General features: G+C 31.5%; 3 protein-coding genes across 8 annotated transcripts in view; 1 reads left to right on the top strand and 2 right to left on the bottom strand.

Moving 5' to 3' along the window:
• The window catches only part of LOC127724654 (lysine-specific histone demethylase 1A-like), a 31,803-nt gene extending 23,446 nt beyond the window's left edge, over positions 1-8,357 (bottom strand). Inside the window, exons 1-6 of the mRNA XM_052231684.1 lie at positions 8,186-8,357; positions 4,055-4,268; positions 2,716-2,849; positions 1,186-1,264; positions 576-668; positions 106-212 (exon numbers count right to left, since the gene is read on the bottom strand). Of these exons, the coding sequence (XP_052087644.1) occupies positions 106-212; positions 576-668; positions 1,186-1,264; positions 2,716-2,849; positions 4,055-4,268; positions 8,186-8,272 (714 nt within the window). The 5' untranslated portion in view covers positions 8,273-8,357. The remainder of the gene's footprint in view (positions 1-105; positions 213-575; positions 669-1,185; positions 1,265-2,715; positions 2,850-4,054; positions 4,269-8,185) is intronic.
• Positions 1-22,167, bottom strand: part of LOC127724635 (E3 ubiquitin-protein ligase rnf213-alpha-like) — a 1,011,139-nt gene that overhangs the window by 267,003 nt on the left and 721,969 nt on the right. The gene's annotated exons all lie outside the window — the stretch shown is intronic.
• The window catches only part of LOC127724643 (probable helicase senataxin), a 40,364-nt gene continuing 35,521 nt past the window's right edge, over positions 17,325-22,167 (top strand). The window contains exon 1 of the mRNA XM_052231668.1: positions 17,325-17,380. The gene's annotated coding sequence lies outside the window, so the exon portion shown is untranslated. The remainder of the gene's footprint in view (positions 17,381-22,167) is intronic.

Genomic DNA, 22,167 nt, shown 5'->3' with positions numbered 1-22,167 from the left:
ATAATTGTTTACTTTTTACACATTGTGACTTGGATGGATAGTTGTCTCATTGGCACTCATACCACTTCTTCTTATTTATATGATAAAATTGAGAATGGAACCTACTCTAGCCTCTAAAACTACAACTTCCATTCCAAAGGACATTAGTTGTCTAGCAGCTGCTAATCCAGCAATACCAGCTCCTATAATAATCACTCTTCCATGCTTTTTGGCTATAAAAATAAATGCATATGTTTTTTACATATCTTTTCTTGGTTTTTTTCAAATTCTATATTTCAGTTGATTCAGAAATCAGTATATAAATGACATAAGCACAGCACTAGCTATAATTAATTACACTTTAATACAATATAGTTAGTCTCAAGTTTTCAAGAGATAAAAGTTGTCTCCCATTTTCAAATAAAAGTTTGTTGCTATTTATGTCAACTTATTTTTTTTTTTTTTTTTTTTTATTTAAGTAAAAACAAGCCAGCAGACATTTTTTTCATATGCACTGATATCAATTTATTAAAGACAACAAACACCAGCATACAAATGGCATAAAAGAGTTTCATTTTTCTAACTTTCATACTTACAAGGTAAAGGCTTTAATCTTTTGAAGACTCCAAAATTGATGAATCCAAATCTTTCAAGGTAAGCATGTACTCTCATTACCAGTGGACCATCACCTAAAATATTATATAAACAACATTTCTTCTTAGTATATCTGATTAAAGTTCTGGTGCACGTGAGCAGCAGCAAAAACATGATTTTTCATTTCCATATATCTGTTAGAAAGTTGTCCTTATCTTTTTGTATTGTAAATCTAATATTTCGACTGTATTATAAAATAAATTCAGCATAACTCTGCACAACACAAGTATTTTTCGGAACCTCTGTCTTGGATTTCAGATTTGTACCTTTTTGGAATGAAAATAAATGAGAGTTTTAAAACTTGTTATAATCAATGACCAGCTTATTTATTCATAATCTATACCATTTTTCTACCTTTGATGTTACTTTTGCTGTTTGAGCATAGTTGTACAATTTTACGCTGAATAAGCAATTTTCTAGTCATTTGGTATACTAATCTGGGGAAGTGAAGTCTCAAATGTTGATATTTGTATACTTGTACATACTATTATATGGAGGTTCTATCTGGGGAAGTGAAGTCTCAAATGTTGATATTTGTATACTTGTACATACTATTATATGGAGGTTCTATCTGCGGAAGTGCATTCTCAAATGTGACTTGTTGTTTAGGATTATCTAACCACAACTGAAGCTGAAAGAGAAATATATTATTTTTTATAAATAAAACTTTAAACAGTAATTGTTTTTTTCTGTAAACCTTTTTACACTTACGTTTAGCATGTTCACAGATAATTTTGCTTCCAAATAAAACTAGAGGCTCTAAAGAGCCTGTGTCGCTCACCTAGGTCTATGTGCATATTCAACAATGGACTCTCTCCAACATTGTAGACAATAATTCATGACAAAACTCTCTTTTTTATTGATTTTGTATTGCTGATCATTTTGTCTGTTTAGTTTCTCTCTATCTTCTTTATTTTTTGCTAATACACAAAAGAGGGTAAAAAAATCCTCATTGAAGGCAATAACTCCTATGAAGAGTGACAGCCTGCTAACTATATTGGCAAAATTTGACTTGTTGGTGGATCGTGCATTGCTGATCATTTTTGTCATTTAAAGTTTCTATTTATCCATTATAATTTTTTTCATATAAGGCAAAACACAAAAAATTGGTAAAAATCGTCATTAAAAGGCAATAACTCCAATAAGGAGTCATTTGAAAATTTCCTCCATATTGTCTTAAATGTAGATCTTGTCTTGCTGATTATATTTTCTTATTTAAGTTTCTATCTGTCTATTATAAATTTAAGATAAAAGGCAAAAACGCAAAATGATTTGACCATGCATACTTATTCATAGATTCTGTCTTTCCTATCATTTTTGCAACTTAAAAGTTTCTCTCTTTCTATTATAGTTTTCAAGATGATAGGCAAAAATGAAAATAAATGGTAAAATTTGTCATTTAAGGACAATAACTCCTACAAGAAGTTGCCTGACAGTTTTGACGTCAAAAAACAATTGGTAGAGCTCAACATTTTGAACATATTTCTTTGTCAGATTTTCTCTATTTATAACGGTTTTCAAAATAATAAACAAAACTTGCATTTTACCATTATGTTCTATTTTTATCTATGTCGGCCATCTTGGTTGGCAGGCTGTGGACACATTTTTTAAACTGGATACCCTAATGGTAAGTGTGGCCAAGTTTGGTTAAATTTGGTCCAGAAGTTTCAGAGGAGAAGATTTTTGTAAAAGTAACGGGACGACAATGACGGATGCCAAGTGATGAGAAAAGCTCACTTGGACCTTTGGGCCAGGTGAGCTAAAAAAGGAACCAATTGCAAGAATATAAATATTTTCAAAACTAACATGTTAAAATTTGTGTTTAGTAATTTAAACAAAAACTAAAATATTTATTACTCTAGATCTTAAGATAGGAAACACAAAGCATCAGTTTTAAATTTGCCTTTTTGTAATAAATTCTTAAATAAGTTATCATAATAAATGTTTGATCAACATGATCATATCAGCTTTTTAGTATTTCATGGGAATCAAGCATCTGAGTAGTAAGCATGGTAAGTTTATATAACTCTGAAATATTTGTTGAAGATTTGATTTTTATTTAAGACCATTGTACAAACTTACTATTCTGTTTCTAAGGTATAAGAAAACTTTCTGTGACTGTGGAGGACCCTGAACAATGTCTGGAAAACATGCAGCCTCTTGTGATGTCATCTTATCAAAGGGGACACGACTCTGGAATGCTGCTCCCTCAAGACCTGTAGCAGAAATTATAGACAAAATGTGATATCAGATCACCATATATACAAGTGATGTTTGGAAATGGTATTTCAGTAGCAAGATAAAATTGGAAATACAACATGACTTGCATAAATTTAATATTTTAGGAAGATGGTAAAGAAAAACGCAAGTATAAAACCAGGTTAAGCCCTAGAAAAAGGGAAATGTCAATAGTATTTACAGTATACAAGGTATATATTAAGAAATTGGTACAATGGGGAAATTGATAGCATCACATATATATGACAGACCTTTTAATAACATGTTGAGAATGGTTCAGACTAGGTCGAGCATGGTTCAGACTTAGTTGAGAATAGTTCAGACACTTACAAAATGGTTAAGTTCTGGTCTAGTAAAGGTCGAGAACAGGTTTAGACTGTTAAGTATGGTTCCGACTACAGTCGGTTAATATGGAGTACACCAATTCAGACTGGTCGAGTAAAAATCAGTACAGTCGAGTACAGATAAAGACCATTTCAGACTTTTACTGGTTTATAGTGCATATAGATGATATTTCAATTTTGCAGAGTCTTATTGTCCAAAAATAAATAGTGGCAGTGCTTTCAATGTCAGGCTCAATTTCTGAGCACAGTGTTACCTAAAAGATCATCATTTCTACCAATGTTATCAGAGATGACTTCCACTAACATAATCTGGCTTGTTGAAGTCTGTTGGTTTTAATTTCTGATTTGAAAAGAACAGCATACATCATGTACATTTAGTTTCCCTAATGATAATATTTAATCATATTCATTGTCTAACATACCTACATTTATATGTTATTTTTGCATTGAGTTTTATTTGCTGTTAAAAATTTTGGTCTTAGAATGGGCAGTTAAATCAGTGTTCAATTTTACAGCTGTGTACAACACATTTTAATAGACAGTGAAATTTTTGTTTAGAATAAATTTCCTGGTTGATTGCATACAATGAAAATTAGACACAAGCAAAAACTTCCACACATTTGGTTATCTTGAAATGATTGTCGAAATTCTTTCCTGATTTGAAAGATACACTAGCATTATAGTTACAGGATTGTCGGTTTTCCTATCGAAGGTCGTGGTTTTCTCCCGGCACTCTGGCTTCCTCCACCAATAAAAACTGGCCGCCACGAAATAACCCAAAAGCGGTGCTTAAAAGTGGCATTAAAAACACAAAAATCAAATCAAATCATTATAGTTACCTGTAGGGTCATCATTTTCACTAACATTATCTGGAATTTCTGGATCAGTTTCTGATTTGACTGGAGCAGGTTTTTCTACTTTCTCTTTCACTTCCTTTACTTCTTTCACATCTTTAACTTCTTTCTCCACTGTTTTGTCTTTCTTTTCTTCTTCAGAGTAATATTCATCTTCAGATATGTTAGCCAACTGTTCATCCATTTCTTTGTATTCAACCTAAAGAAAAATTCATAAATACATGTACATGTACAGTGTATATAAAAATACAAAAAGCAAACTATCAACATACAGATCTTAAAACAAAGAAGCAGATTGAATAACTATCAAACTACATGTATATAGGGTTCACCTTCCTAGAAATAGCATGAGTTTATATATATATATATATATATATATATATATATATATATATAAATTGCGGTTTTTATCCAACACAATCATAGGTTTGAACGTTGTTTTCAATTTAGACTTGTATATATATAGATTCTACCACTGCATCGAGTGTGATACGATATTTTTCCACTCGAGACAGTTAAATTTTGAAATTTAAAACGCTAGGCTCGCCAAGCGTTTTTAAATATTTAAAATTAAACTGTCGAGAGTGGATAAATATCGTATTACACGAGATTTGGTGGTGAAATCTGTTTCTCTAATGATTTTCAAACAATACGCAGGCACATTTATTCCTTCTTTTCGAATGATCTGCAAAAAGATGTGTTCTTTCTATGTGACGTCATCAGGCATGGTCGCCTTTGTTCATGCCGTCACAATAGGAAATTCAGAGGAAAGCAAGAAAATTCGACGTCATAATCGGATTTAAACCAATGAAGAACTGAGAACAAACGAACCACACGTTGATTAAATTTTTTTTATACAATGGGTGCAGAAAGGGATAAATTGACGAAGAATTAGAGAAATATATATATCTGTTTGTATACGTAGTTACTACATACTTAACATGATTAACAATGATTAATGTTTGTCTACATCTGACATACATGTACAGTACATGCAATGTGATTCAAATAAAATTCAATATTGGTGGAGAATTTTTCAAAGGAAATGCTAACGATTGTATGTCCCTCACTCTTTAATATCTCTCAGTAGATGCAATAGGTATTCCATGACAGGGTTCCAAATAAGAAATATCAATGAATAAAGAATATACCAAGGAATCACTTTGTTTCACTGAGATTCACTCAACACCACTCAACTGAAAGAGAGTTTTACCTAAATCAACTTGTTTAATATATAGCATGTATAGAAAAGAAAGGATATGGGGTATACATCCATCATTGTCAATGAGCATGATGAGTTTTTGACACAAAATCAGTACAAGCACAGCAAGGTTTTCTTGTTTGAATTGTTTTACATTTTGTTATCATATGTCAGGGCCTGTTATAGCTTGCTTGGGCCATAAAAAAGAATAGGTCGGTTTGCCCTAACCCGACCGACCCATAAAAAAGCACCAGAGTCAAAATCTTTTTTTAATCAAAATTCGCGATGTGTTTTTTTTGGCGGAGTTTTGTCGTATCCGTATCCGTCTTCAGTTTGTTGCATAGAATAACCTGATCCGATCTGACCGCGCTTTATCACAGGACAATTTGTGTTATGTATTAAAGCCTCCAATTGATACGGATGAAAAACAACATGTTACCGTCTAGTACAAATAAAGGTTGGATTAAAATCAAACCCTGTAGTTTCCAACAAATTCTATCGTTTTGAAAACGCAAAAACATGGAAAGAGGTGTTTGATAGAGTGTGTGATGACGATTTCATGCTACAAAACTGATGAAATTTGTGTGACTGTCTCTGACTGTTGAGCCCGATTTTGAGGAACCAATCCAAGTTGTTCAGGAATTTGATTCAGCATTAAAATTTGATTAAAATGATATTATTCTGACAGAAGTTCTGTCAACAGTGTTTTGTTCAAGTGTTTTGTATTTGAATTTTGTATTCAAATAAACTTCTTCTTAGTATGAGCCTCCTTTAATTAGGAGACCCTCCAAATATATATGGAGTTTTTCCTTAACTTAAAAATTTTAAAGAATAAAATAAAAACGTTTTTTCCAACATATGTACAGCACATATAAATATAAAACAATAAAAGTATCATGCATGGCATATTTACAGGGACCTTTTTATTAATTATTTAATTTCATTTTCATAGCTTTTAATATTTGTCCAGAGCTTCTTTACATTTCTTACAATTGTTATATGACAGACTCTGTGTCGGTATATATATATGTCACTTATGATAATCACTATTTTCATTTGTTTGTCATTTCCTCCATTTTGAGATATATGTATATATATAGGTATGTGCAAATTCAGCAATATATGTCTTGCTATTTGTTGTCCATAATTTTCAATCTTTCTATATGCATTTGGAATAACATATTTCTGGTTTTGTTTTCAATATTTTCCTAGAATTTTTCACAGTTATTAAACAGCTCCTTATATTTTGAACAGTCTATAAGCAATTGCACTATCACAGTTTTGTTCGTGAAGGTGCAGTTCCATTTTGTAGGTGTGATTTTATCAGTGATCTCTTTTCTTATTTCAGGGAAATATTTTTCTCTAGTAGTACTGAGTATAAACTCGTTTAAAATGTGTGTCTGTATTTACAATGTAAACATTCAGAAAAAAGTGTGAACATTGAGGTGGAATGCTGAAAAAAAACTGTTAATAGAAAAGATCTTTATACTACTGTACATATAGATCCTGGCATATATTTGTCTGACAATTTATACAAAACTCTATAATAGTCTTTCATTTTGAAAGTTGTTTACAAGGTAAAATAATTTGTTCCCCTTTTTTTCTCTTAAGTAAAAAAAAGAAAGAATTTCCCTATCTACCTACCCACACATGAGACTGGTGGGTAGGGTTTGGGCAAACAGAAATATTTTTAAGTCTGGCCTAGTGGTTCCCCATAAACTGACCTAATCACAAACTAATACATGTAAAATAAGCAAAAGTTTCAAAGTCAATAGACCATGACTGAGGGGGTGGGGCCAAATATTTTCCATGGAAATGAGATGTGCTAATGCTTATACAACTGCATACCTAATATGATTGACCTACCAATTGTGGTTCACCATAAACTAGACCTAATCACAAACTAATACATTGTTCATGTTGTTGACGACGCCACCGCCGCCACCGGAAACAGCATACCTACGTCTCGCTTTTTGACTCCGTCAAGGCGAGACAAAAATTACTTCCTTAGTAACAACATGAACAAGAATCAATATTGTTTCACTACTTTTAATTTTGAAGAAAGTAAGACTGTTTAACATACATGTACATTGTAGCTACATTTGTCATGTTTGTAGCTAAAAGACTTCACCTCTTTTAGCTGTAATACCTGCCTCATATTACTGTTTTTACATGTATTAAGAGTATACACAATAGATCTGGCTGAATTAATGTGGGAAAATCAGTTTAGGGTTAAATGAGTCTGCAATGTTTCATATTGCACTTTATACTGTAATACTTTTGAATCATATCGTTACCAGAAAACTTAACTATTCTAGAGGCTGATTTTTTAGGTCATTTACATGCGTCAACTGACAAGGTCATTGCATCTGATTGACATTTTTGAAGTATCTGTCTCTATTTCTATGTACATTATTCAACATTACATACAGAAATATATAAATTTTGACATTAACATCCTACATCTATGATTTGAGCAGTGACATGGAAATTATCCAACAAAAGTAATTCATCACTTTTTTTTGCTCAATGTACTGACAGATTTTATCCCAAACAAATGCAAAAATGATGTAATATAACATTGTCTAAAACCAATCATAAGTACTGAGAAACAGAAATTTGTTTTTAATAAAAATCAAAGGGGGATAATTTGACAGTTTCTTGACTCAAGACTTGAGCAAGTTGAGCTGATTTAAATCTGCAGATGCAATCAAAAGTTGAGAGTACCTGCTCAATAACTATAATTCAAGTTTGATTATCGTTTCAATGTTTCTTTTTGAAGTTGTGACAAACATGTCTTAAATAAAAAATACTATGGTCGGCGAGAACTACATGTATTTTTCTGGCCGCATCGATGCTGTTGTATAACATGCACGCAAAAACCGCATGCAGGTTACAAAATGTTTAACAATTACTTTTGCTTTTTTTCGTCTACTTGCTCTTCTACTATTGTCGCTGTCTTCGTCTTCTTCTGTGTTCAATGATTTCTTTTTATCATCCATATCCCAAACGAGTAAAGGAAAAAAAAAAACGCTACAAACACAAACAACAAAGAATCGGAACCGGAAATGAATAATTTGCGTTCTGAAAAATTACGTAGCTGACAGTTGCGTTCGAAAACAACAGTGTAATAACTCTGTAGAATGTAGCACCAAGATGAGCGTTACTTTGTATAAGGTTTTTAGAGAAGTAGTGGAATAAAAAAAAATGTTAACAATATTAATTTTAACTGAGATTAAAGATCAAAGGAAATGTCTCAACTTTCATAAATTGATATGAAAAACTGGGTAGGTCTTTTCACCGCCGAACACCACCGAACTCCACCGAACACCGCAAAACACCGCCGAACACCCCAACAGTGATTTAAAACTATGGAAAAAAACAATAATGTGTTACAATTAAAGCAGAAAACTGTTGAATTTGTTGATTTTTTATTGCAATTTCAAAGAATAATTAAACGGAGAATACATACAGCGTTTGTGAAAGTCTGTTTATTATACATATGATTCAATGTCTATTTCAATATAATTATTTAAGGTATTTTTTTGGTTCTGGGCAGATGAATTCTTTTTTATTTTGTTCAATATATATATTTATGGATCTCCTGTAGTTGGTGATCGCAATACTGGTATACTAGTATTGTGCACAATACTGGTATAAACATTTTGTACCAGTATTGTATTCCAGTATTGTACCAGTATTGTGGGTTTTTTTTAAATAAACAATACATATATATAGGTAATTAATCTTTTATTAAAGGTGTCACATATACATGTATATGCATAATGATATTATCATATGACATGACAATTTTATATGGAAGGATTGCATGTTTAACTGATGATGCCATTGATGGTACACTAGCTGTGATTGTAATCAAAGAAAGTGTTAAATCTTCTGATGTTTTTTTCATAAGGGAACCGTACTGTCTCAGCATTTTAACAAACTCTTTACTTTCTTCTATGTTTTCTTCCAGCTCTCTATTTCCAAGTTTCAATAGTATATTTTAGTGAATTTTATATTGACATTAATGCTGTTATAGCTACTGTATCATCAGCATTGGTATTGTTTATTTCTTCTTCAGATGGCATTTCTGCAACCCCCACTTCCTATATTGATATTTATGCATTCAGTCTGTGGACTTTCTCTTACGCTTACTAGATTACAAGCTTGTTTAGATAACACCTGTACGGCTCTCTTACTGTAGGAGTGCTTGTCTAGTATTAGTATTTGAGTATTTGTACCAGTAGATATATCTGCTACAAATTGTATTGCCCATGGTTCTGAATCAACTGCTTTAACTACCCTTAACAATCATGTAGACAAACAAGTTAATTTGATTATAATCAGGTTCCCCTATTAAGCAACTTTTTATGTTTAATGGATATTGATATCTTTTATCATGTTTATTGTGAAAGATTGATAAGAAAATAAAGACAAACAAATGCTTAGAATCTTAGTATACATGTATTAAATATCTGTAAAAAATATACGATCGCATACATGTAAATGCTGAATTTACAGTGTTATAGTGTAACAATTTGCTTGAATTTATTAAATAATAACTCAGATAATAAAGCTTTATTTTTTTTTATCTAAATTGAATTAAATAAAATATAGAAATATGATAAAATTATTAGCAATTATTTATATAATTATCAATTGTTTGAATAAGATGAACTAATTACAATAATTTTTGTTTATTTGTACAAGTATAGTAATTATTTTTAACTGGTTGTTAATTGATTTCACAATTATCCTCTATAATCTTTTTGAGTTCATTTTAATCTCCCTTTGATCTTTAATATCTAATTTTGCTTAAATTTCATTTTTCATTCTACACCTTAAAGTATAGTGAACAATACAACTACAATACTGGTATATCAATAATGTACCAGTATTGTTGTTTTTAAAGAAAAAAGTCACAATACTGGTACAAAATTTTTATACCAGTATTGCGATCACCAACTACAGGAGATCCATATTTATGTCATTTTAGGGTCTGTTTTGTCATTCTGTAGTTCAATTTCGCCTTCCTGTTACTGCCTTAATTTCTAACAAACAAATAAAAGTTATATTTCTTTAAAAATATTTATTACAGTAATCTTGCATATATATTACAAAAATTTACAATATTAAAATCAGTTTTATTGTTCATCTCTTGGCTGTCCTTTCATTTGTCGGGCGTTTTCTTTGGCATGGCTTTTTGGCGATTGATTTAGCTTTGATGACCACTGAAAACTTTCCATCAAAAGAACTTATCATCTCTATTTTTTACAATGTTTTCAGCGACTCTTATTTTTTTTCGATGTAAATATTTGTTCTTATTTCCTTTTATTTGTTATCTTATTACTTCATTATTAAACCTATCAAACCTTCTATAACACTTGTTGAAACTCTTTACTAAATTATAACCAGTAGACAAAATAAATAGCAAAAAAATTTAAAAAAAAACTATGCTTCTTGTTCGGCGGTGTTTTACGGTGTTCAGTGTGGTCGGTTACTCTCCTATTCTGTACGATGTTAAAATTCGGTCTCATTTCCTTTTATTTGTTAATCTTTTTACTTAATTACAACAAAAGTTAAAATAAATTATAAAAAGATGATAAAAAAGTATAATTATGGGTGTTCGGCGGTGTTTTGCAGTGTTGATGACTGTTCTACTCTTTTGGGTGTTATATTAATTGGTCTCGTTTCCTTTTTATTTGTTAACCTTTTTACTAAAATACGTGAAATAGATAAGATAACATAATAAAATATTGTTTTTTTTTAAGTTATAGTTTTAGATTATTTTGGGGTGTTCGGTGGTGTGCGGTGGTGTTCGGCGGTGACAAGACCTACCGTGAAAAACTTAAGGAATTAAAGTATATATACATGTGTCTAAACATGTGACAACTTTATGACAGACATTCTCCATCGGATAACACGTGGTTATACAGGGCTAACTAACACCATAATATATAGATAATTCGTCTCAAATTCAGCCCAACAATGTTAGATGTTCAAATTCGTACGTCTAAACAAGAGACAACTCTCGTACGTCTAAACAAGTGACAACTCTACGACATATCCATCTATTGGGTCACCATTTAAGGTGATACACGGCTGAAACACATGTTATATTCATAATTACTCTAAATATCAGCACAACAATGTTAAATCTGCAAATTTGCGGAAGCAAATTTTTGTTCTTCCCTCGCCGGGATTCGAACTCATGCTATATTTGGGATATCGTGACAACAACGCCTGCACTGTGTCCAGCGTTCTAAACCATGCACTCGTCCATCTAGACTGAAATAAAAATTCATCTTTCGGTGGCCTAGTGTTACCATGCTTTCCTCTTCAGTAGAATCTAGAGTTGTAACACAGTACATGATATATTAGGTATGATTATATATCCATCAACCAGGTAGATCTACTTGAGAATTAATTCAAGTGAGTATTTCCTGTTGCTGAAGCTGGGACTATTATACTAACTGTTAGTATAATAGTCCCAGGCTGAAGTAAGTGAGAGCTGATAGAAAATGACACTTTTAAAAAGGAATGGAGGCGTTATAAGTTATTTGTTTAATTAATATCTAATCAGATGAGAAATAGAGACAGGACAATAATTTTTTTTTCGGTTTCTATTAACATCTTATATTTTTAGAGTTATTTCAATTTCATAATACTTTTTTTATTCTAACACTGAAAATGTCCCCCCTTCTATTAAGTGTAACTTTGAATAGTCCCAGGTTAGGAGGTGGAAGGGGGGGGGGGGGGAAGGGGGGGGGCACTCGCAAGCATGTTTGACCCCACCACATTCTGCATGTGCCTGTCCCAAGTCAATAATAAATTGATTCAAGTTTGTCACTAATATGGGGAACGACAAGAAGAAGTAAAATTGACATTCATGGCAACTACTGTGTATGAACATTAAGATGCACAATTTAACTATAATCCAGCAAAATGATATTGATATTAGTGCTTCTTGATATCTTAAAAAACAAGTGAGGTAAATTGTTAACAGCGTGCAATATATTGTTGAATAAAAAAAAAAAAAAAAAAGACAATAGTTCAACATATCTTTTTTTTTACAATTTTGAATAATCTGGTTATTCAATTTTGTTCTCTATTACTAATATGTGTCGAAAAGTCGTGCCATCTTATATCTTAATATGATCATTATACAATACACAATCACAAAAAAAACCAACAATACTGGAAGACAATACTGGAATAAATTTGTATACCACCAGTATACCAGTATTGCGATCGTCAAATTCAGGTAATCCTTATATTCACTGAGTTCTTTCGCATCTAATATATTTGTGGCAGCATTCGGTGAATATTATACAGAGTAATGCTGATCTTGATGCTACATATTATATGTGGAATTTTTAAACCCATCTGCCGTTGTCTCCTGCTAAACAATTTCGTGTCATCATGGTTCTCGATCATGTTTTGACATGAACTTAAACGGAATTTCTATTCTATAAATCGTAATGATGTTTAAGGGAAGGGGCCAGCCTGGGGTTCTTTTCACAAAAAATCTTACGATAAAAAATGTTCATGAATTACGAGTACTTTTTAAGATTTTTTGCGAAAAGAGTAGCTGTACTACATATTCAGCTCAATGAAGTCATACAGTAATTCCCACTTTAAGGAGATTGCAGACAATCGTTGATAAGAAGTTATCCAATTGAAAACAGACATCGTTTAACCATAGATGTATACATCTATGGTTTAACATATGTATGATGGTCGTCTGTAAGATTACCCTTCACCATCTAACGTCGTCAGATATTGGAAGAAATATTGGCCAGACATCGATCAGTAACCTATCGGCGAAAAAGAAATAATTTTTGAAATTATTACATACTTTATCAGATAAGGTTGAGGTAACACAATTTCTATAATATTTTAGCCCTTTTTTGCTATGTAAATTATATTTAAAAAAAAAAAAATCACTGATTATAATCATATTCCTTAATCTATTTATTCAAACAAAAAAAAATCGAATTTTAGACGCTTTTAACGATGGATAAGAAGTTCTATTATAGATAGGAGTATGAATAATATTTTCATACTAGAACAAGAAAATCACATAACTATCAAGAAAGAATTTGATAAACATTGCCGGAATGGCTTTGAGTGGGATCCCGTCTCTGGGATGGTGTTGAAGCTGGGGAAACTAGCTTTTGTATCTGTAGTCGGCTGTTATTGTACTACAAGATACGAACTGGTATGATTCGATACCGATATATGAGATATTGGGTTTTAGATAATGGATTGGAATATATCACAGTTCATTCACATCTAAGTCGGCAGTCCAATTCAATAAACATAAACAAATTGGTAAAGTCCAAATTCATTTATTAAAGTCCAAATATAAAATATCAGTGTTACAAATTAGTTATTTTAAACCAAACATAATATATCCAAACGGAGTCCTTGAATAAAAAATTATCTTTCTTTAAATACCAAGTAAAGTTGTTATAACAACATAGTGTGTTGGGGTCATGTTATAAACAGTAATTATATAATTAATTGAATTAATTTATCATAGAGAATTACGATAAGTTTGACTGGGTAAAGATCAATCCATCTATCAATTAAATTATGTGTGTATTTGATATGACCGGAGAAAAGTTGCAGAACGAACTTGTAAAATATGTATCTTAGCTTCAGGCTTTAAATGTTATATTGACACATTTACTATGATTAATCTAAAGTGACCGTTATGAAATAACACACTTTATGAAATGTGTTTACCAATGAATTTAATTGATTCTTTACAACCTTCATTCGAAGTCGCTTTACTGTAAAATATTCGTAAATTATAGATTGTCCGTTTTAACCAAAATAAAGTAAAATTAGTTTCCTCACATAACTATCATTTCGGAAAGTATCCACCTCAAAAGAAAGTTACAAATATTTTTTTTTTCACAAGCAATAGTACAATGGAACATGCCACCACAAGTTGTTGTACATGTATGTCTAACTATGGAATCCTTTCGTCTAAGAGAAAATATCGGCCATAAAACATTACTCAGTGCTCGAAACACCAATCTAGTGTTTTGATTGGTTGAATTCTGAGTCTGGGTACGATAATATAGGCTGGTCCTCTCCCTTGCAACATATGGGTATCTTAGAGCCAAACAGATAAAGGACAGGGGACCAGTCTAACGATACGATAATCGTACTCGAAATGTTTATGACCGCAAAGCCAGAAAAGGGTTTACATGTATAAGGTGATCGATGGGGCATAATTCGGATAAAAAAAATACTTCACATGGTGAATTATGCATACCATCATGATCAAGTATTCTACAAGGTTTGAAGTAAATCCAACAAATGTTGAAGAAATTAGTCCTGGCAGACAGGTTGACAATAGACGGACGGACAGACAGGCTGATTGCTATATACCCCAGCCCCAACTTTGGTAAGAATATAACCGGAAGAAATTTGACGTCAGGAACTTTTACTATAATTCGCAAAGTGCTTTATATGAACTCTCGGTTTTGCGTTTAAAATAATATTATAACCCCGTAAATTTCGGTACGGGTTACATTAATTTAAAGTCTGTTGGTCTATAATCGACACTGTGGCTGCTTTAAACACAAGGCCGTAAACAGTATATAGAAATTTATTCACAAGTGTACAGTTTGAAAGCTAGGGGAAGACTGCCCAAGCAACATATTACAAAACATAAATTAATTCAAAGTTAAGGGTCTTAAAACATTACAAAAGGTTCTCATAATATATAAATATTATTGTCCAATCTTATGCAATAATAATCGGATTATTGTCCTCCGGCTAAACTTATTATTTTTTTTTAGTAAAATGGCGATAATTGCTTCTTTTGTAGTTGAGTGTAAGTTACATGTATGATCTTTCGAATTTTTAACTGCCATCGGATTAATTGTAAATTACTGAAATCTGTAATCTATTTGTGTATTTGAAATAAAGAAACATTATATTTAAGAATAAAGAAACATTTCAAACAAGAAATATTCAATTTAAACTAAAACGAGAAACATTCAATCTAAAACGAGAGTTCATATAAAGCACTTTGCGAATTATAGTAAAAGTCCCAAAAAATTTACGGCACATGTGTGTGTGTGTGTGGGGGGGTCGAAAAACTAAATTAAAATTATTTACTACGGCAAATTTTAAGCAGCGCATTTTCTGTTTTGGTAATTGGTCAATGTTGGGATGATTAAATCTTGCTTTTCAGATAAATGCCTTCATATCATCTGAGCTTAATATATCATGTAAACTGTTCACATTTTAATCTCTTGAGACCAGCTAGTCATCACAGCTGGACTACTTTGCCTGTCATATTAAATTCTTCATATATGTAAAAACTGTAAAAACTTAGTTTAACACCTTTTTAATTTGAAAATGCTTGCTTCCTTATTATCTGAACGGTAGGACAAAGTGAAGGAAATTTTACATCAATGTGAAAGACTGCAAAATAAATACAAGCAATTTTTCTGAGCTAAGAGTAGAGTTGGCAGGACTGAAGTTGGAATAAAAGAGACAAAAAGAAGAGCCATAACCGTAGAAAGGCTGTTAAATGGAAATTGAACATTCTGGTTTCAAAGTGTATAACAATTTGAACAAACAACTGAGTCCTTCAATTGAAAATTAACCCCTTTTAATTGTTTTCTCCTCATATGATTGGATTGCATGACTTTTGCAAAGAAAAGTATTCCTTTATTACTAACAAGATTGATTTTGAACAATTGGGTAAAATTTCTTTATAGTATGCAAAGCTCTATTTTTTTTTGTATTCGAGAAGAATGTTTTTCTCAATCATATAGTAAAATATTTGATTTTGGAAAACTTTGATGATCGTGTGGAAGAAAGATATTGGGAATTGTATGAAAAACAGCATGAAAGTAGGATAGAGACTGTCGAACAGGCAGCCAGTGAAAAGAAATGATCGGCCATGAAAATGAAGAGCATATGGAAAGTGAAAGCAGTCAAGGTGAGAAGGGTGGAGTAGTCGCGAGTGGTGAGGACTGAGTAAAAGTAAGTTTTGAAAAGGTTTTGAAATTGTATGACAATGCATGTTTTTGCTTATAAATTGTATTGCATGTATAAATGTTATCAATATACACCAAATGTTGTTTTCCACTGATAGTAAGAAATTAAGGAATGGGGTGTGGGGATTTAGAATTTTAAAATTGATTCTTGGAGGGGGGGGGGGTAATTTCTTGGATTTTGGGTATTTTATTTTATTATTTTTCTAAAAAAAAGGGTTTTGGTGAAAAATTCCCTAATCCACAGCTGGTAAATAATGCCTAATCCCTAAGGAAAAGGAAAGGAAAGGAAAATGATTCATATCGTGGCACCCTTCAAATATAAAAAAAATTAAGGTATCATTAATCAGTAAACCTGATAATTATCATGATAAATAACTGATCGTTCCTGACTTTCTAATTTCTTTGTTATTTAAATGGATGAAATGTGATAAAAGCCAATCTGTCCCTAAAATTTCAAAAAAAAATTATAGAGAAATTATTCTATCCTTTAACAACTATGTTCAAGATGCGTATCAAGCATTATGCATTGGCCTTTAAAAAAGGAGAGATTATCGCAGGGCTGGATCAAGGTATTTTGAAAGGGGGCGTATGCCTGGCAGAGCGAGGCGAAAATATTTTTGGACGGATTTCATGTCAATTTTTTTTTTCGATCAAAAGAGGGGAGTAAACCCTCTACCATCAATTCCGCCATTGGGGATGAAACCAAGGGGCAACCAATTAACCACAAGTCGAAGAAAGGCAGACAAAATCACGACAAGAAAATAAGACCAAACGGCAAACAACACTCCACAAAACATAATTAAGGTCGACAACACATTTTAGAAGGATTCTCATATTTTGCCGATTTGAATGTACTAATTAATAATTTTGAAAAACTTCAACGCAACAAGATAAAATGTTTTCCGAATTTGCAACATTTTTCTGAAAATTTACGCTTTTATCATATTTCTTGAAAATTCCAGGATATCTATTTTTAAACCAACTGAAAATAAACACTTAATACTAGTACATTTCTGGAAAATTCAACACTTATTTAGGTCAAGGCAAACCTTTAAACTGGCACTTAAAACTATACAGGTAAGATTTTTTTCTTAATCAACTGTTCGGAAATACTCTTAAATTAAAAGTTCTCTGGAAAAAATCTTTATCATGTTTACCTTAAAGTTTGTACATCTTTCTGTCTATAACATGTATAACATGTGCATGGTGTAAGAGGGTCAGAATGGGGTTTACAGAATAGAGAATAAGAGACAAAAAGTTCAAAATAAAGGGCTAAAAATATAGAATAGTGTGGTGCTGAAATATAAAGAGTAGAGAATAATGGGCAAAATTTATAAAATTTATAAAGATTAGAGAAAAATGGTTTAACAAATTAAAGAATCCATAATTGAGGAACCCATAAATCCAGACCCTCAGATATAAAGCTTCGTCAAATACCATGATATTATGTCAAAATACAGTCACCGTTTGTAACTGTTCCATCGGGTGCGACACAAAGGTGGTCATGGTGGTGTTACTGAAAAGAACGAGAGTTGCTTTTGTTTCTTTTTTAGCAAAATTCTGCAGTTGCAATTGTAGATTGTGCATGGAACTCTAGGTTTATTGTTAAGAGATGAATTTCCAAGTCTCTGAGAGGAGTTGTTTTTGGAAAAAAAACATAACGAATATTGAACGTGTTTAATGATCCCAGAAAGATTTTTTCTCAGAAAGATGATGTTTTTTTCAGCTACTTGCATTATCGCAATTCATATAATTTTAGTTTTAGTGCACAAGGTACACCACGTTTTGATAGTCAATTGTCATGAATAAATATTTAAATGCATAATTATATACAGAATTCTACTTTTACTTTAACTTAGTCATATTTATTGAAAACGCCGACATTTTCAAAAAGTCCAAATTATGTGCAAAGATATTAGCTGTCTGTATCAGCGTGATATTTAAAGCCTTATATAGAGGTCAAAATTATTTTGTAAACATTGATATCCAGGTAAGATGAATTTCATTTTCAACTGAAATTTTTATTTTTATAAATCCTTAATTAAAAAAATATTGATATTTGAAAATCACGTCGTCTGCAATCATTTTTGGGGACGCGGGAATATAAAAACGAGAACTTGAAATTCACAGGAACGTACGCGGTTTTTTTTTCTCTCCAATGTATACTAACGCGTGGCAGAAAAGCCATATACCTTTTCTTGTCAAATTCATTTATTTAAACAAATAAATACATGTATAGGAAGATAGATAATAAAAACAGAATAAGAAATAGTTGCATATATAGATATAACGAACTTTAGTTCCTCAATAAGGGTAAAGGACGGAATTATTTTGGGAAAACAAAACGACTACTCTTTATGTGCCTGTAGTTCAGTAATTGTCGTTGGTACGTGTCTGTAATATTTGTTATTCGTAAATTGTTTATTTTTAAACAGGCCGTTAGTTGTTTCGTTTGAATTGTTTCACATTTTTCATGTCGGGGCCTTTTATAGCCGACTATACCGTGTATAGATGTTTCTCCTTGTTGAAAGCCCTACGGTGAATCTATAATTGCTTATATTGAATAATTTATTTGAACTCTGGTGGATAGTTGTCTCATTGGCAATCACACAATCTCTCCTTATTTCGATATTGAACGAAGTTACGTAATGCCAGGTAGAGGGAATCATTTTTTTTTTGTTTTAGTAGGGGAGACAAAAAAGTTGCACCGTTGTTGATTCTCAAGCAAATTTCTGTGCAGCCATTCGAGGTAAATTAAATTCGAAATTAACACACGTGTTTTATCTGAATTAGTGTTTCTATTTTATATATCTCCTAAAACTTAAAGGATATTGATATTTGAAATTTATATTATCTCCCCTCTGTTCTCTATCTCTTAGAATGAGAATTTCACCGAACCTTTACACCGGATTGTCCAATGTACTAAAGCATTGAAGAAAGGCCGTATGTTTTCTTCTTCTTGTCAAATTCATTTAGTAAAACAAGTGAATACATGATAATAAAAAAGTACGAAATATATTAAGAAACAGTTAAATGTAGATAAAACTTTTGTTCAACAATAAATGAAAATGTGGAGTTATTTTGGGAAAACACAAAACAAAACAAAAGTTATATGCATCGAGGTAATTATAAAACACCTTTTTTTTTTTTATCTGAACCAGTTATTATAAGAAACAATGTGTTTTTAATGATTTTTGTTTAAATTTCATAGTATGTGTCCAGATTTGGGAATCTTGTTATGTTATGGCCAAGTAGGTCTAGTCAAATCATTCGGGCCTGTAAATTAATGCATTGCGCAGTTGGGTTCGTGGGTATATTTTGTTAACAATTCAGGAAATTTATGGTCTACCTCTGCTACTTGGATGAAATTCATATTTTGTTAGTTTTAATAACGACACAAGGTAAATCATGTTTTGGCCGGCCATTATCATAATAAATATTTATCCGAATGGACTAATCAATGTAGTAACTTATTCAATGCTATTGAAATAAAGTCATGTCAAATGGATACAATATTTAATATAATTAAAAGAAAACATTATACCACATTTCTCTGAAAATCTTTTTTTTTTATCTGTGTTTGGGGAACTGTCTTTTTGATCCCTCATCTACATCTACTTTTACTTTGTTATATTTATAAGAAATGCCGATATTTTCAAAAAGTCAAACTAAAAGTTTAAAGATTCATCGATCACTTCATTATCAACATTCCGAAACATTTAAATCCTTAAGCTTGTTGAGGTCAAAATTGGTTTTCTATTAAATGTTACTGTATTACAATTTACACATTATACCGGTAAGACACATTTCATTTTCAAAATAAAAATATTTTATATATGTCCTTTACTTAAAAGATATTGATATTTCAAATTTATATTATCTCCCCTCTGTTTTCCATCTTTTGGGACGGGGATATAAAATGAGAACTTGAACTTTACAGGAACTTAAAGAGGTCAAGGTGAGACGTATAATTATACTTGTTCTTCTTGACAAATTTGTTTATTTGAAAAAAAATTTATACATGTATGAGATGATAGATAATAAAGATAAAAACGTTACATATAAAGTGGTAACAACGATTTTCTGCTCGTTTTTGGTTTATATATAAAAGGTAGGTTCTGCAAGGCTTGACGACCGGAATGAAGGGTGGTAAATTTGGAAAATGAGGGTATTCTTGACATCAACGTACCCCTAGCTTGTCCCAGTGGGTTGTTTCAAAAGCTCATAAATGTACAGAGAGCACAGCACGCACCCTACACTAGAAATCGAATTAAACGCGGACGTTGCATCCTGTCCAGCCAAAACGGACGCACAACCGAAGCAATGTTTCTATTGACGGGTCTAGGGATAGCCATATTTCTAAACCTTAGTCAACCCTCGCAGGCATAAAACAAGAAACTAAACGATGGATTTAACTTTTAGAAAACAGACAGCAATAGTTCGTTCATTATAGATTTTATGGGGAAAATATAAAACATATCTTGGTTTCTTTTAGAATTGATTTTTGAACGATGAAGAAATTGAATCATATAAGATGGAAACTCAACTTTTGATAATTAACATTTTATTTATAAATACCATTTAGGCAGATACGTTCTGTTATGTTTCAGAGTATATCTTTATCTACCTGTAATTTACAGCACTGAATGTTTTATGGCGTTTACAGAAAGAAAAAATCCCGAATAGAGTTTTATATATTATAGCTCGCGTAAATACCACATTCTTTAAATAGCTAAAGCCTTCAGTTCAAAGGTCGCGAATAAAATTAAGATGCAAAAACAGAGATTTTTATAGCTCATGTGAAAACTTATTTCTATTAGAAGCTGAAATTTTGTAGTTATAATATTCTTAATGCTCTGACACCTCAGTGTATATAATTTATTAGTCAATGGAAATACCAATTCTATAAATAATAGGAATTGTTAAGTATTTGTTCTAAATGCTAATCTCATTGTGTTGGAGATCAATTTATACATAATATGTTATAGTGCATGCCATACCAATTTTATAAATAGTAAGGATTTTCAGTCTGAACTAAATAAAAATGTTATAAATCAGCTCAATAAAGTTCAATTTGGTTGGAGGCTTCTGCATCGAAGGTAGGGAAATTTAAATTGTCATTTGTTGTGTCATCTTTACTATTATTTGTCTGTTTGTCTTTTTATTTTTGGCCATGGCTTTGTCAATTTGTTTTCGATCTATGAGTTTGACTGTCCCTCTGGTATCTTTCGTCCCTCTTTGATATATTTAAACATTAATGACATATAGGAATGCGACTTATCAGTGGATGGTGATTTGTCAATTGGAGTGGGAAATCTTAAACAATCGGAAGCTCATGATATCAGCTCCGGGTTTTAATGTAAATCGTGTTGCTTAATCTTGCTTTCTGTGTTTTGTGAACTCTTAATAATTTTTTTCTTATTGGCATGATGTTGTCAATCATTCGGGGATTTCGGCATATCGTTTTTGGTATCTCCTTACATTTTAACTACACTGGATAAAAAAGAACAAGTTAAAAAAAACATAGGAATTTTTCTGCGGCAAACACTTTTCAATCGTATATCATCGGTACGACAGACAATTGAAACGTCGTACTATTTCGGAAAACCTTTTGCGTATATCTTTTAATGCCAGTGAAGACAAAAGGCTTATGGTAGATATGATTACTTTAAAACTATAATCTTATTTCAATTTAACTAAAGGCTCAACTGCATCTTCAAGAAAGGCCACTTTTTTGTAAAATCATTATAAAAGGGAAATAACTCTATATAGAATTAACTGACAATTTCAGTCATGTTGAAGTATTTGAAGATCTTGCCTTGCTGATAATTTTTGCTTTTTAAAGTTTCTGTGTACATTTGTAT

The sequence above is a fragment of the Mytilus californianus genome, unplaced genomic scaffold, assembly GCF_021869535.1.
Source record: "Mytilus californianus isolate M0D057914Y unplaced genomic scaffold, xbMytCali1.0.p SCAF_14, whole genome shotgun sequence".
NCBI lineage: Eukaryota > Metazoa > Mollusca > Bivalvia > Mytilida > Mytilidae > Mytilus > Mytilus californianus.
This window is presented reverse-complemented; position numbering and strand designations above follow the sequence as displayed.